The sequence below is a fragment of the Sinohyriopsis cumingii genome, chromosome 16, assembly GCF_028554795.1.
Source record: "Sinohyriopsis cumingii isolate HCF-2022 chromosome 16, ASM2855479v2, whole genome shotgun sequence".
NCBI lineage: Eukaryota > Metazoa > Mollusca > Bivalvia > Unionida > Unionidae > Sinohyriopsis > Sinohyriopsis cumingii.
This window is the reverse complement of record NC_142976.1, coordinates 13,537,942-13,554,748: the sequence shown is the minus strand read 5'-3', so window position 1 is coordinate 13,554,748 and position 16,807 is coordinate 13,537,942. Positions and strand designations below refer to the sequence as shown.

The window sequence follows — 16,807 nt, the reverse complement described above, 5'->3', positions numbered from 1 at the left end:
TCACAACATATGAGTCTAAGCTGTCTAAGGTCCACTACTTACACAATTCCCTTCATATTTCACAACATATGAGTCTCAGCTGTCTAAGGTCCACTACTTACACAATCCCCTTCATATTTCACAACATATGAGTCTAAGCTGTCTAAGGTCCACTACGTACACAATCCCCTTCATATTTCACAACATATGAGTCTAAGCTGTCTAAGGTCCACTACTTACACAATCCCCTTCATATTTCACAACATACGAGTCTAAGCTGTCTAAGGTCCACTACTTACACAATCCCCTTCATATTTCACAACATATGAGTCTAAGCTGTCTAAGGTCCACTACTTACACAATTCCCTTCATATTTCACAACATATGAGTCTAAGCTGTCTAAGGTCCACTACTTACACAATCCCCTTCATATTTCACAACATATGAGTCTAAGCTGTCTAAGGTCCACTACTTACACAATCCCCTTCATATTTCACAACATATGAGTCTAAGCTGTCTAAGGTCCACTACTTACACAATCCCCTTCATATTTCACAACATATGAGTCTAAGCTGTCTAAGGTCCACTACTTAACACAATTCCCTTCATATTTCACAACATATGAGTCTAAGCTGTCTAAGGTCCACTACTTACACAATCCCCTTCATATTTCACAACATACGAGTCTAAGCTGTCTAAGGTCCACTACTTATACAATCCCCTTCATATTTCACAACATATGAGTCTAAGCTGTCTAAGGTCCACTACTTACACAATCCCTTTCATATTTCACAACATATGAGTCTAAGCTGTCTAAGGTCCACTACTTACACAATTCCCTTCATATTTCACAACATATGAGTCTAAGCTGTCTAAGGTCCACTACTTACACAATCCCCTTCATATTTCACAGCTAACAAGTCTTACATGTCTAGAGTCCATTGCTTACACAATTAATTCCCTTCATATTTCAATGCAAATAAACCATAACTGTCATGGATCCTTTGCGAACTCAATTCCTTTCAGATTTTAGAGCTAAGATAACTTTATTTTTACATAAATGCCTTTAAATATTTACACTGAACACAAGCTTTATTTTGCTTTTTTCACATTTTGAATCAAAACAGAAGAAAAAACCCAGAAAAAAACACAAATGCTAAGTAAAATTTATTCAGATTTATTAAGTAGTACACCTTTCAGGTTTAAAGCAGTGTACAGGAGTCCCAGAAATTATAATTAGCAAATCAAACTTTAAAAAATTTGACTGAAACATAACTCATCTTTCAAAATATTAAACAAAACAAACATTTGCAAGTAAATGATTCTTTTATTACATATAAGCCTAATTACCATATGTCCATATCTTTTTTCTAGCACACATGCATTAAAACATTCATATCAGAAATTTATATTCAATCAAAATAAAAAATGTAGTTTCCCTTTAAGCTGCTATTCTTCTACAATATATTTTGCATGAAGTCCCCTTAGACTACAATTTATTTTGCATGAAGTCCCCTTAGACTACAATTTATTTTGCATGAAGTCCCTTAAACATGTATGAGCTTAAAAGTTGGGTCTAACAGTAAACAACACAGATCCTGATTTGCTGTCCTTTAGTGTGCTTGCAGGTCAGGGTCCATGTTATTTGATCAATAAATATTCCTGAAAAGCTGCAGAGACCCAGCTCTGCAGGTGCATTACATAACAACAGATTTGGGTCTGTGCTTTTTACAGTCAGGCCAGAGAAAACAGATGAGCTCATATTCAGTTCACAATTTATGAGTCATCTGACTGGAGACCGAGTTCAAAGGCAGAGCAAAAATACATTACACTGGCAGACAGCACTGACAAGATGAAAATATGCAGACAATGCCACAAGCCCCAAAAGCTTTCACCCCCAAATGTTTCTTTTACTGAATAAATTGCAATCAATAAAGTCAGATTATGTTCGGCAATCACACCAACAAATTGTATGAATTGTTTAGGCCAGTCAGTGATAACATCATGCGTTTCATTTCTATTGTTTTGATTGGGTATATTTGCCACCATTCCTTTATTCAAAAAAACTGAATAATTCATATAGTATATCAAATTAAATTTACAATTCAAATATGTCTGTTTAAACTGCTCCCATATATTTTATAAAACAAGACATGAATATTAAATGAAAACATTTTAGTCTTTCAAAAATTATGAAAAATTATCCTATTCTTTTCTAACCCAACTTGTATGCCCCATTCACTCGTGTAATATTAGTAGCTATCTAGATGAAAAAACGTAAAACATCAAGCATGGTCCCTGTTGCAACCTCAATTCAAAAGGTAACAGGAGCACTCCTAGTTTTGATTCTGTGGAGCTATCAAAAATCTATACAAGAGGGCAGCAGCCAATGCTATACCAAGTGGGAGAAGCCAACCAGTCCAAGAACTGAAAAGATATAAATACTGCATATAAGTGTAATTTCAAGAACACCTAGATATGTTGTGTCATCCTCTAAACTTCTTACAAGTTATTCTAAGAAATGTGTTGTGTCCTCTACAATGTAGTATCACCTTGTATCTAACTTGTGTAACCTTTAACATAGAATGCTAATCGTGATAGTGACAACATGCCCTTCTTCTGGTATTGCCATCAAAAACAATATATATATATATATATATATATATATATATCATGCTTATATGGGTATAACAAAAATTAAGCGTTCTATTGACCTTTAGGTAAACTAAAGACAATAACTCCCCCCAAAAAGAATCTGAACATTTTAATTGTATTGGTACTACTACTTTAATGAGGTCTATGTAATTCGCTCTTAATCTGGCATGTGTTTTTATTATTTGAACATGGTTTTCACAATTTTAGTCATGCTGCAAATGATGTCTGCACATGTGCACTTACCTTCCATGATCTGAAGTTGGAGCAGTTGGACTTGTTTTTCTCTGAAAGAAAAAAGATTGAGCATATATATATATATATATATATATATACACACACACACACACACACACATATATATATCCAATATAGGTAGCCTCTTTGATATAAATTGTTTACTAGAATATCTCTCTGGCCAATATTTAAGTGATCAGTTAATCCTTATTTCTCACAAATCCATATAAAACACTGGAACAAGTCCATATAAAACACATTGGAACAAGTCCATATAAAACGCACTGGGACTTGCACTGGAACAAGTTCATATAAAACGCACTGGAACAAGTCCATATAAAACACATTGGAACAAGCCTCAAGATTACAGACTTTCATACAGTCCACTTAAAACCAAAATTCTGACAGACTAATATCAGATCTTGACCAATCAGATGTCACAAGTTTTACTAACATTCTGACTAAGCTCAACCAATCAGACATTAGAATTATGATTTACATCAAATTTTGACCAATCAGACATTAGAATTATGACTTACATCAAATTTTGACCAATTAGACATTAGAATTATGACTTACATCAAATCTTGACCAATGAGACATGATTTGTGTTATGTATATTTAATCTGGATTGTTTCTTAGTCTTTTTTTATTCATTACAGATTAATATTAGAATCTTAATCAACAGAAGTAAACATATTTATCTTGGTGTTAGTCAAGAACATTGTGTTTAACATGTTCTTTATTATTATTTTAGTAACAGAATGTTCTTGAATGGATGCTTCCAATACATAAAAGCTTGGGGTATTTTTTTTATAGAAAAAGCTACTTGTGTCTCAAGTAGAGGGCTTTATAATCTTGTGTATTCATTCATACTGTAAGATCTTGAAGCAGAATCATTCTTATTGTTGTGTTCAGTATTTCATTTGGACTATCATTTTATTTATTCAAATTATTTATTCAATGGAAATATGAAGTGCTCATTTATGATATTCTTGGACAGAGACATTAACTTGGAATTATAGTAAACTCAAAGCAGGAAATATTGGATTATATTACTGTGATTCTACAAAAAACTGTTGGCAAATCATTACAATTCAGGCCACTGGTATATTAGTATATTAGAGACAACTGGCCACTAAAGGCACATAAACACCTTCAGCACTGAAAACAATTTGGAATACCACTAAGTTTATTCAGAACTTTATTCTAATTCTAGAATTACTTGGGATTTAATTTACAAATATTATAAGTTTTTAGTTTCACTTCGCATTCTAGATTTTAAAAAATATTTTATTTTACAAAAATCGTTGGTTTTCACTCTTTTCTATTAAAATAGTAAAACAGAGTCAATAGTTTGGATCAATCAATTTTCACTGTACCAAAGTAGATCTTGGAACCAACATTTTGACAATATATAAAACAAAATTATAATCAAACAAATCAACACTCATTTTTTTTTAGCCCAAACACACTTTCTTATACACAAGTGTACATTGAAATTATAAGATATTAGTGTCAATAATTACACAAATAAAAATCAAGAATCCAAATATTAAATTCAGATACAAAAAATCCACACATACCCTTGTTTCTCTGTCCTTGTTTGTTTTCTGGGACTGAAAGAAAATATAATTTGAAAGATGTTTGTAAATAAAGGAATATATTTAACTTACATGTAGATATGCAAGGATACAGGAAATCAAAGTATGAATCTTGAAGAAAGCAGAAAAGCTTATCTGAATGTTAAAACAATAAGTCCACATGAATATTTTTCAGTTCAAACTTTCAAAAATTTATCAAGAAAATGCTTTGAAGCTTCTTGTGGGTTAATTTGTATCTTTAACCATATTTGATGGGGCCCCGAGTGGCCGAGTGGTCTAAAGTGCTTTCCGCTACGGATCATTTCTGTCTCACCTGTCTGCATAGGGTCGAGTCTCGGATTTGGTCAATGTGGGCATGTGAGAAAGCTTGTCAGTAGCTTCTCATGGGTCAGTGGTTCTTTCCTGGGTTTTCCCAGGTTCTTCCTCCACCATTAATCCTGGAAGCCATGTATAGACTATTGTGTGCTGAAAAATGGTGTTAAACGCAACAACATTAACTATATTGATGGTATATCAAAATCACTTGATTAAAATAAGGCCTTCAAACCAGGATGCTTTCTGTATAAAAAAAAAAGTCAAAATTGTGTTAATTAGGTAATGAGAACAATGGCTTTACTTTTTTCAGTATCAGCAGCAACATTAGATGACAGATCCGCATAATTTGTACCAAGACTTCTCAGGTCATGTAGTGAGGATTCTTTCTGTCAAATTTGGTCAAATTCTGTTCTGTAGTTGCATGGAGTTTTTTCTTCAAAAATGAATTTTGTTTATTTGTAATAATGGTGGCCATACTGGACAGCAGATTGGCATATAGTGCATGGCTTTTCTCAAGTAAAATGATTTGTCAACATGCATATTTTCTGATGATTAGTGTAATAAATGCGAAGTTTGAAAGCAATCAACCAACAAGAGTCCCTTTATGGGGGTTGATATTCTACTGGCTGAAAAGAATTTCCTGAAATCCAAGACAAGTCCATTTCTTCCGTTAACTGCTGAGTACATGTATTGACATCATGTCTGATATTATTGGGAAACTCGTACTGAATTTGGTAACCAAAACATTTTCTTGTGTTAAGGTAACATATTCACAAAAGGTGAAAACCCCTTATTAATATGACCAGTAGGAGTATCAATCATAAGATTTTAAAGCTGACCACAAAGGAGGCCACACTAATGTCACATGGGCTGTCTGAGAACATATCAGACAGGCACCATTTGCATTTAGGGTGAACTAGATATAACAAGATGTCTTTTAGTGAAAACTCCATGTCAATATGACCATACATGCCAGGAAGAGTAGTGTCTTACTGTCAGGGAACTTTTTTATGAGAAGGGGCTTTTATCACGATTCATAGCATCTTAATGATTTCATAGATGCACAAATTAATCAAACAGAATCTAAAAGGAAAACAAACAAAAAAAGGTACCATTTTCGGGACAGGCATGATTTTATTTGTTTGTTTCTGGTGAGTTTTAAAAATAAAGCATCAAGATGAAAAAGATCAACCACCTTTATAAGTGTCCATTCTAAAAAAATTTAGTGTGACAATTTTCTGGCATTTGATTTAATTTACCTTTGTAAAGGTTTCATTTACCACTAAAACATCTTGTGAAGTAAGTGTTTAATTATTTCTTGAAGGTTTGTGCTCTTTAACTCTTTTCTATATAGTATGTACATGCTTGGATATCTACGGTACAGGCTAAACTGGCCATATTGGATGTCCATGCTGCATCCCATTTTCACTTGGATCAATTAGTCCTTGTGACCAATGTGTAATGTATCAAGACAATACTTTTAATAGAATATGTGCTAATGGATATATAACCAGCAGCACAACAATATGTACAAGACATATGCAAGACAGATAACAGTGTCTAATAAAAATGATCATAATAGTGAATACATGTACAACAGCCTGAACACAGCATGGGTAGTGTTGATTAGTTTTCAAGAAATAATAATAATAATAATAATTGTTATAAAAGACCTGTCAACAGCAGCCTCCAATGAAAAAAGGTCACACTATCCTTTTTACACAGGTGATATGTGAATGAAGATTCATCGTTCAGACTTGGACAAATACCATTACTATTCTTATTTGTCTTCAAACTTTCCGTGTTTATTTTTCATGTAGCACATTTTGGTTTACACATATACAGTAAGGACTATTTAGTTCAGCTGCTTGTTGTTGTTGTAGGGTTTAACGCCATTTTTCAGCACACAATAGGCTATACATGGTGGCCAGTATTAATGGTGGAGGAAGAAGCCAGGAAAATCCCAGAAAGAACTACCAACCCATGCAAAACTACTGACAAGCTTTCTCACATACCCACATTAGCCGAATCCGAGACTTGAACCCACGCAGACAGAGGTGAGATGGCAGTGATCCGAAATGGAGAGCACTTTAGATCACTCAGCCACTCAGGGCCCAGTTCAGCTGCTTGTGTAGTGCACCTAGAATCAGTTGTCTCAGAACAGACCTAAGCCAAATAGAGTGGCAACCTGAACACTGACATTAGTTTGGTGCTGAAATCTATATCTAAAGTTACTATTATATAAATGTCTGTATCAAATAAACATCATAAGTTGTTTGGTTAAAGCTCAATAGTGATAATGACCTGCCACTAAGTAAAAGAGCCATAATAGGATCATCAAGATGGCTATTGTGGCAGCCATATTGGAAGTCTGCACAATTTTTATTTAAGACCATTTCGACATCATAATAATTCCCTTTATAAAATCTCCAATGAAGAGGAGTAGTAATTAAAAAAAATTCCATATGGATATAATAATGAATATAATAATGAATGTACAACTACACATCATAAGCATTCTGGTAAAAAACCCAGATTAATATTCCTTTTCGTTCAGGAGGAGTAGCCATAACAAAAGTTTCAAGATGGCAACGTTGGTAGCCATATTGAAAGTCACACTGGCACCATTTCCATTCAGGACAAACTAGACATCATAAGAAATCATTTAGTGAAAATTCCATATTGACGTGACCACCCATTCATGAGTACCATTAACTAGATTTTAATAAGGTGGTCACTGTGACAATCATATCATTAGCACCATTTTCATTTAGGACTAACCAGGAATTCTAGAAAGACTGTTCGTGGAAACCCAATGTCAATATGGCTTTCCATTCAGAAGCATGCTTCATGTGTCAGATTAGCACCATTTTCGTTTAGGACCAAGTAGGCATCATAAAAAGAGTGAAAACTTCATGCTGGTATGACCATCTATTCAGATGAGTAGTAATTTTCAAGAAGGACAATGTGACAGCTATAGTGGATGTCCAAGTAGCACCATTTCCATTCAGGACCATCTAGATCATGGCGTGAAATGTGTTTGTGTGTAAAGTTTTGTGGCAATGCTCCAGTTAGTTTATGGTGAAATAACAAACCATGACTAGTAGAGCTAAATACTTTTATACATAGTTAACACTTCCAATACATAAGCTGGAGTGATAAATCATATCAAAACAGACTGAAATGCAGCAATCACATTTTTTAAAATTTCTTTATGAATAAATAATATTTGAAAATAGGATTACTTTGAGGAAGCACAAACTGGAATAAGGGGGCCCCAAGTGGCAGAGTGGTCTAAAGTGCCCACCATTCCAGATCACTGCCATCTCACCTCTGTCTGTGTGGGTTCAAGTCTCAGATCTGGCTAACGTGGGTATGTGAGAAAGCTTGCCAGTAGCTTCTTGTGGGTCAGTGGTTCTTCCCAGGTTCTTCCTCCACCATTTATACTGGCTGCCATGTACAGCCTATAGTGTGCTGAAAAATGGTGTTAAACCCCACTACAACAACAACAAATTGGAATAGTCCTGCATGTCTGGATGGGGTGATGGAGCAACAGAACAACAGCAGTTCAGATGAATAAATAAACGATGAGACAAAATTTCATAAATGAAAAGGTGAGTTGAAGAACCAAACATATAAATTTTGAAAAACAAAGGTGGAGATAATGAGAAAAGTGGTAGAATCCATAACTGAGAAAAATTCTAACATGTAGTGAGAGCTCTGTTCTAAGGAGGGTTGCTTCATCCTACCTCAGGGACTTCGCCAATACAGTAATCCTTCATTAACTCTCTGGCATCTGTAGAATGGCCTACATCCTCAAAAGCTTCTGTTGCATCTCCACCTGCATGCATAAACATACATCACTGCATATCGTCACCTTAATACAGAATTATTTCTATCAAACATTATGAATTAAAATGAGAGTTGAGTCCAAGTGTAAACTGCATAAACCCAGATCTGCCAATGCATCATACACTGGCAGATCTTGGTCTATACAGCTTTCTGAGAGCAATCAATAGAACAAATGACAAAGACCCTGGCCTGCTCATGCATTATATAATGGCAAATTATGGTTGAGGTTATTTGCAGCTGAAGCAAATATAAAAGTGAATACTGGGTATATATGATAGTTAAACAAGGTCAATCATACGGACATTGCAAAACTTGTATCTTTAATATGGAAATCTATATAGGACCACTGCCAGTAATCAGCCAAGTTATGTCCACATTACTCAAAACCAGTTCATGATTTATTTAAACTTATTTAAACATACCATTTTTTAAAGGTGCTTCAATCTTAATGTCATCATGTACATTTAGACTGCTACCAGACTCTCTTATCACATGAATCTAACCCCAAAAATATATATGAATCTAACCCCAAAAATATCCATGAATCTAACCCCAAAAAATATCCATTTCATATTATAAAATTTCCATTAACTCCAATATAAATCAAACTTTCAGTTCTCCAAAACAGGCGAGTCCTATAGCCAGGCCTGTTTAAATCTTACATAGGCACCCACTCTTTCTCTGGGAGCTATTTACCTGGAAGACCTGATTTTGTTGTAAGAAGAATTTCACATACAATAAACACTTTTTCAAAAGCAACATTTTTCTGGACCACTGATTTACATTTAAAAACAATACATTTTAAATTTTACCAAATGACATGTCTGACCTAGCATATGTAACTTTTCTAAAAATTCCAATAAATGCCATCAAACACAGGTATAACAAGAAAACAATTAGCTTTGAAAATACAATGTATGACACACACCCATAATATCACAATATTTACTGCACTTGTATGGGAGAATAGGAACAAGTGTTTTTGGAATGATACTGCATTACCTTGTGGAGTGAAGTATCCATCCGACAAAATGAGTTCATATTTTCTGTTTCAAATGCAGTAACTTTTTTTTATTATATACTCATTTTCTTATTCTACCTAATGCTTAATTATATATAAAAAAAAACATTACATGTAAAAAAAGTAATTGAATTTATGCTGTATTCCAAAATAAATAAAAAAAAACACAGATTTATCGATACACAACATTACTTTTGAATTAGTCGTGCATTTGATGTCACTTTCAAAATGAATTGTCATTTTTGAAATTTAGAATCATATTGTGAATGAATGCATTGCAACAACTTTTCCATTTGGTCTGGAATTAAAGGATTTTGCTATTTTTGTCAATTCTACTAAATTTCATGATTATGGACTGAATTTATCATTGTCAATTCCACATGAAGTACATCTGACTTCAGTGGCAAGAGAGGCGTCTTGACTCATCTGCATGTGTTTCTGTTCCGTCATTGAATGCTTGAGTCATAATGTGGGGAAAATATGAACTCTTTCAATTGTACTTATCAAAAAGATGGTAAGGAATACAATGTTTATTTCATTTTGAGTGCAGTAAGGAGTATGTTATTGCACTTGGAATGTAGTCAGAATTACAGTACAATTTCAAAATGTGTAATCAAGCTTTGGAACCCATGACATAGCTCATTTAAGTCAGATTTGCAGAATTAAGAAAGAACATTTTGAGAAAATTCAGGATGAAATTTTGCCATTCTTATTACCAGGTAAAGAAGTCATGTTTACGCCTTGTCACATGCATGCTCCCCTAGCTATGTTATGACCTGTATGATGTATGGTGTCTATCATTAGCCTAAATCCAAAAGAATTTAAATCCAAAAGAATTTATCGACAAAGTTAAGTTGTAAAATTGCAAAGCAGCTGGTGTGAAAATCCATTCTGCTGGCAGAAAGAAAAAAAAAGATTTCTTTTTCGTCTTGGTTCTGAGGCCCCAACTTTTCTATGAAAACCTTGTGCATCCCCCCCCCATGAATTTAGTACTTTCACTAATAAAATGGTATGTATCTTGATGATAATGTCATTATAAGTAAATGGAAATGATGATAATAAACAGGTAAGGTACTTTCCATTTACTTATAATGACATTATCATCACTGACCTGTTTATAAGTTATAAGAGTGGAAATGACAGCACTGAAATCAAGATCTTATCATCACAAGAAGAAATCTGTGAGTCCTTTCAAAGATCAGCAATTGGTTAGAGGTATTGTTTTAGTCTTGATGAACAGGCTGCTTCCTGAGCAAAGGCAACACAAGAGTAAAGACAGCAGGTGATACAGTAACATACCAGCTTGCTCTAGTAGAACTTCCTCTCCACCAGGGTGCTGGAAAGAGAAAAACATTTATATAACAAACAGCCATGCTCCAGTGGCATTTCACACAATCCACCAAGAACAATGACATTGGAACAAAACAGCTTTTTACAAGACTATGAAAAAAAAGCTTCAAAGTCAAGCCAGAACAATCAGATTTAACTACAAAACAGTCTTGCTTCTTTTGGAACAAAAATGCAAACACATGAGATGGCATGTTATGATAATTTAAATTTAATCAGTCCGTTTCCCAACTACGACTAAAATATAAATGCTTGCATTTACCTATGCTTTATGTACATTTTAATGATTTAGATGGATTACAGCTGTGGGAAATATGAACTCGCAGAAAATTCAAGTAAGATCAATTTTTCTTTCATACAATAATTTTCAACTGCAGATCCACATAAAATGAAGTTCAATGTAAAAAAGCATTAAATCAAAATTTCCTAAGTCAACAAAGTACTTAAACACTTGCATCCTTTTCTTTTTCTCTTTCTATCCTTACTAATCTTAATCAATGAATGGAACCAGCAGCTACTGGATACTGCATACATGTATGCGCATTTGAACATTATCAAATGGTTTATGATTATTTCTTTCAATTCTTTGTAAAAGCAAAATATAAAACAGATGTAAAAAAAAAAAACCATATTTTATTACAGCAATGAAGCTAAATCATCAAACAGCTGAGATCTGTTAATCAATAGAAATGTATCAGTAAGACAAATGTGGGGAGGTGTGTGACTGGGGAGGTGTGTGACATGTAGCTCATTTTCATTGGATTATTAAATTCCAGGGTGAGAGCAACCAAATAATCCATGAAAACTATCTCATCGAATAAAGTCAAGTCACTGGATTTATCTTTAATCAGCATCATGTATCCATGATTTTGCTAACATGCTGTTAAACTGTAATACTTCAAGTTTTCAGTGTGATCCAAACAAAGTAGAAATTCGTAAATGAAATCTATTACAAATGTTCACACATTTTACTTTCTACACACACCCACCCATCCAGAAGCTGCATTAAGCAGATCTCGCTGTAGGATTTTGAGACCAAGAGTCCTTGATCAAACAAGCCGAAGAAGGAAAGAAACGATTACTATATGCATGGAAGAGAGAAGCAGAACACTGTTCAGGTACCATTATAAGCAAGGTGCAAGAATTTTCAGAAATATTTAAGTACCTGTCCATGATTAATTGGAGAACTTCATCTCTGTTCATACATCTGCAAATGACTTTTACTTGTAAACAAGATACCATGATTCCAACCCCAGGAACTTGTCAACATCTCAAAAAATGTTCATGGAACAAAATATTGTGTAATCCCATTCCAATATCGTCACTGTCAGCCACCAACCTAATCCACACACAATTAACTTTGGGTCAGAGTTCACTTATAAAGTAAATAGAAACAGTTACTGTTTCCTTGCACCATATAAAATGTTTAGTTTTAGTGACTTGTGAGTGAAAGCATTCATCTTCATGTCTGGATCACACGATACATCTATAAATAGAATCCGGGAAAATCCAAACCAAGCCAGTCCCCCACCAAACAAACGTGGTTATTAAATTGTCCAGAACAAGAGTAAATAAAAGCACTAATAGTATACAAAAAAATAAAAGCAATCACAACAAAATATCTCAATATTCAAGCATTTACTTCACAACTCAGAAAATATCAGTGATGGTTTTCAAGTCCCAGTGCAATGGACTTGTTGTCAAGACTGATGCATGGTATAGAAATATGTAATTGCTCGTTGAAATGTAAACTTGTAGTAGTTCTTGATTTTTCATGCTTTAATTTAAAACATGTTCCATACAAATCAGTAATCAAAGTCAGCTGGGACATGGGACTACAACTATATGAAAAAAAGTTGGCTTCTTACAGATTTTGATGTCAAGAAAGTTAACTTTCAAGACTTGAAACATTTTACAGTTTGATACCAACAGCTTGATCTTCTAGTACAATGGCAAATGTTATCAGTAATAACCAGCATATATCGATGTAATAGAACCTCTGCATCAGTAATGAAATTAGTGACTGGGGCTTATAAACCAGGCTAATTCCACACACACAGAAACTGCCTTGATAATTATCACACTTGATGAGTGGATAACACTTGTCCATTTATGCCACTAGCATTTACAGTACCTTGTTACATGCAGGATGTTGGTAGGAATTCAGTTAACACAGTAAATGTATCAAATAACCATTAGAGGCTATGCTGACTCGCATTTAATTTGATGAAGCTGACATAAAACCACTTGTAAGCTGTCAAGACAGTAACCAACAAAAATGTTTCACAGATTAGTGGTAGTTGGGGTTTTAATAATAAAGTCACTAACTTCAGGTTAGTGAATTAGCATTAATTTCAAACACTACTTTGACTAAACTGTCCGATAAATGTATACTTTCCATCTGGTATTTTGTGTAGCTATTACTGTTCAAGCAACTATTGTGTGCAGCAACAATTATTAATGGCTTCATCAATTACACTTGCCATTTTTCTTTAGCAACAGAAACAATTGTCACATAACAGTAAGTGCCAATTTTTTCAACTGACCAATGAAAAAGTATGCTACTAGATACAGATTGTTTGTCAAGTCAAAGAAGAAAGACCATTACCATAATGGACTGTGATATTTTAGCCATCACTTATGTATTAGTGTGGCTTCTTAACAAGAGAAAGAACTGCAAATGATACGGAGATATCAGGCACCTTGCTAGAAGTACCCAGTGGGGCAATTAACTGATCCAAGTTTGTCGCTGGGAAAAAACCATAAAATTCTCTAACAATTATTAATATCTTCTTTTAATATAAAAATGAATCTCAGATTGGGAAAAACGGTTACTGTGAATTCCAGTTTTAGTTGTGCCAGGTTCCAATGCAATGGAGGGGCCCCGAGTGGCTGTGTGGTCTAAAGCGCCCTCCGTTACGGTTCACTGCCATCTCACCTCTGTGTGTGTGGGTTCAAGTCTAGGATTTGACCAATGGGGGTATGTGAGAAAGCTTGCCAGTAGCATCTCGTGGGTCGGAGGTTCTTGCCGGGGTTTTCCCTGGTTCTTCCTCCACCATTAATACTGGCCGCCATGCATAGCCTATTGTGTGCTGAAAAATAGCGTTAAACTTCACAGCAACAACAACCAATGCAATGGATTTCACTCCCAAAAAATATGAATACTACGCATTCCATTTTGCCTTGAAACTTTAAGGCTTTCATCATGTATATTACATGGGCAGAAGTCTGTAAAACCCTGGTGGGGTGGACCTTGTGCTACTGTCATCAGTCTTGCAATTTGCATTCAAAATTATAACAGTTTCTGTAATTATAAATAAACTTTATAAAACAAAGTCATTGACCAGACATTGGCTGAAATGTCGATACATGCATACACCTGCAAGAAAAAAACACTTCAAGGCTTCAAAATCATTGCCAATCCAATAATCCAAGATCAATGAATTTAAGGATCATGGAAACACCTGTCCTCAACCAAACCATCTATGCAAATTTCCAAGTGCATTTGTGTCAGATGAAGCTGATCAACTGAAGACATACCCCTTCATGGTTACTCGCTTTGTTAACTGTATTAAAACAATTCCTTTGTAAAACCATCAGCAGGAATACATTTACTGATGCAGCACCTGGTACCATTCAAGATGCCATTTGAAACAACCTATAATGCTTCTTATTTCCCCCAAAATATGAATGTTAATAAACTGAACAATGAAGACAATCAGAATAGTCCACTCCAACCCTTATTCACAATGCCTACCAGGAACATGAATCAGCATTTCTTTCTTTACCTTTTCTCAACAAAAAGATCATAAATATTATCATCAATTACTATCCATTAGGGCGGCAGTGGGTGGCCAAGTGATCTAAAACACTTGCTTTTACTGATTTCTGACATCTCACCTGTTTGCATGGATTAAAATCTCTGGCTCAGCCAATGTGGGTATATGAGAAAGCCTGCCAGTAGCTTCCCTTGGGTCGGTAGTTCTCACTGGGGTTTTCCTCCACAAGTTATACTGGCCACCATGTATAGCCTATAACATACCAAAAAATAGTCTTAAACCTACAACTATCCATGATAACTTTGAATCTGAATGATTTTCAATTTCGTTAAGTTTATGGTCTTTATTATTCCTGACATGTAACAGTTCAAATGCGACTGTTATGACTGGAAGGTCAATGCTTGAGTGGCTTTGCACACGCAAGGCAAGCTGCAAACAGGGCATTCTGGCTAACTCCGTTGCGATATTCCACATGGAAAATATAATATGGAAACTGGTGAATTAAACAAAAGTTGCACGCCTTTCGTACAAATGCTCTAAATCCTACAGGGGTCACAAAGTAGGACGGGGGAATTAATTGTACGTGTCTTTTTAGCTTTTGACCTTCGAGAAATTGGGTTAAACAACACAGCTCTAATTAATTATTGTTTTACTCACCCAAATATTAATTCAAAACCAACAAAATGAAATAACAATAGGAGTAAAATAAAAGAATATAATCCGACCCTACCCCTACCCCCACGGCTAATTCCTACCATGAACATGAAATACCACTGTTCCTTTTTATTTCTTATTACCTCCTCTAGAAACTTGGTTACATCGTACACTTTATCATAAATTACAATCCATGTTGATTTAGAGTCTCTGTGCTTGTCTACTTCGCTTCGGTCAAAAACCTTTCCAGACATGTTGCTTAAAGGTCAAACCCACACTGGTAGTGCGCTGTTTGGCACGTTGCTAAAAGAACGTTATAGTGTATAACTTTCAGGTTATCTCCCCCTGAGTACTCTTTACTCAAGAAGACTTGTAATCACGGCATATTGATTAACACCCAATACCCAAATAACAACTCAAAATATATGTTTATTCCGAATATACCACTGCATAAAGACTATTTTAATTTAGCATTATCTAAATTTCAGTATAGCATCTTTGAACAACTAGCACATTACCTGGATCCTACCTCATTTATATCGGTGTGACTAAAATGCGAAAAGTACGAAAAGTTGCGAAAAGTTACGAAAAGTTCATTTAAAATTAAAGTAAAATAATAAAATAGAAACAAACAGTCATACATGCATACAATTACATTTTCATAAATGATACACAACATATCAATGTTTTAATTAACATTTTATGCAATTTTATATAGTGCCTTGGTATTAAGGACATTATCATACAAAGTATCGTTATGAATCCAATAATTTTCTTTTATGTGTGTGTTCATGTCTTCATGCACACTATCTATTGGCATAAAAGAAAAATCAAGTAGAGTGATTATTAGTATTAAAATTTATTGAAATATTAACATTTTATAAACATCTTTGTCCAACATATTGCATGTTACATTTTTTATATATACAGGTTATCAAATAAATCGCATCCGTTGATACGCAGTTAGTGTTATAACGTAGAGAAAATACTTCTTTTGTATTGGCGCTTTTAAAAGAAGTACTTTCTCTTATATTTGCACATTGAGAGCGTTGATGTCTGTTACATTTTAAATGATGAAAAATATCTTTTTCTTTCTGTTTAGTTCTAATTAAAACCATCTTGCAAATCATTGGGTCTTCTACAAGCATGAATTGGTCTAATTTTGTAAAGTGTTTTTACGCTGTTTTTATTTGGCAAATTTAGGAGACTCCAGTATTTATTAATTATAAGGCCTATATTAGATAATGAAGGATTATATTGTATTGTGAAAGGAATTATATTTTTCTCTATTGTACATTTTGCTGTACCCCATGTTGAGTAAGATTACGGGCTTTGTTATGCGCAGAATCAATTATGAGTAGCATAAT

General features: G+C 34.3%; 1 protein-coding gene across 1 annotated transcript; it reads right to left on the bottom strand.

Annotated features, from left to right (window-relative positions):
* Window positions 1-1,133: 1,133 nt before the first annotated feature.
* LOC149779965 (cytochrome b5-like) lies at window positions 1,134-15,762 on the bottom strand. The gene is made up of 6 exons (XM_089936683.1): window positions 15,584-15,762; window positions 10,960-10,996; window positions 8,537-8,628; window positions 4,455-4,487; window positions 2,878-2,918; window positions 1,134-2,406 (listed from the first exon to the last, which is right to left on the bottom strand). Exons 1-6 carry the CDS (start codon window positions 15,692-15,694, stop codon window positions 2,316-2,318), a joined length of 405 nt encoding a protein of 134 aa, XP_089792809.1. The 5' UTR covers window positions 15,695-15,762; the 3' UTR covers window positions 1,134-2,315.
* Window positions 15,763-16,807: the final 1,045 nt, after the last annotated feature.

Bases quoted from the DNA above. Each gene is read 5' to 3' on its own strand.
- LOC149779965 (XM_089936683.1), bottom strand. From the start codon at position 15,694: ATGTCTGGAAAGGTTTTTGACCGAAGCGAAGTAGACAAGCACAGAGAC. The intron at 10,997-15,583 runs GTAATAAGAAAT...TTCTCTTTCCAG, and splicing joins TAACCAAGTTTCTAGAGGAG to CACCCTGGTGGAGAGGAAGT. The intron at 4,488-8,536 runs GTAGGATGAAGC...ATTTTCTTTCAG, and splicing joins GTATTGGCGAAGTCCCTGAG to TCCCAGAAAACAAACAAGGA.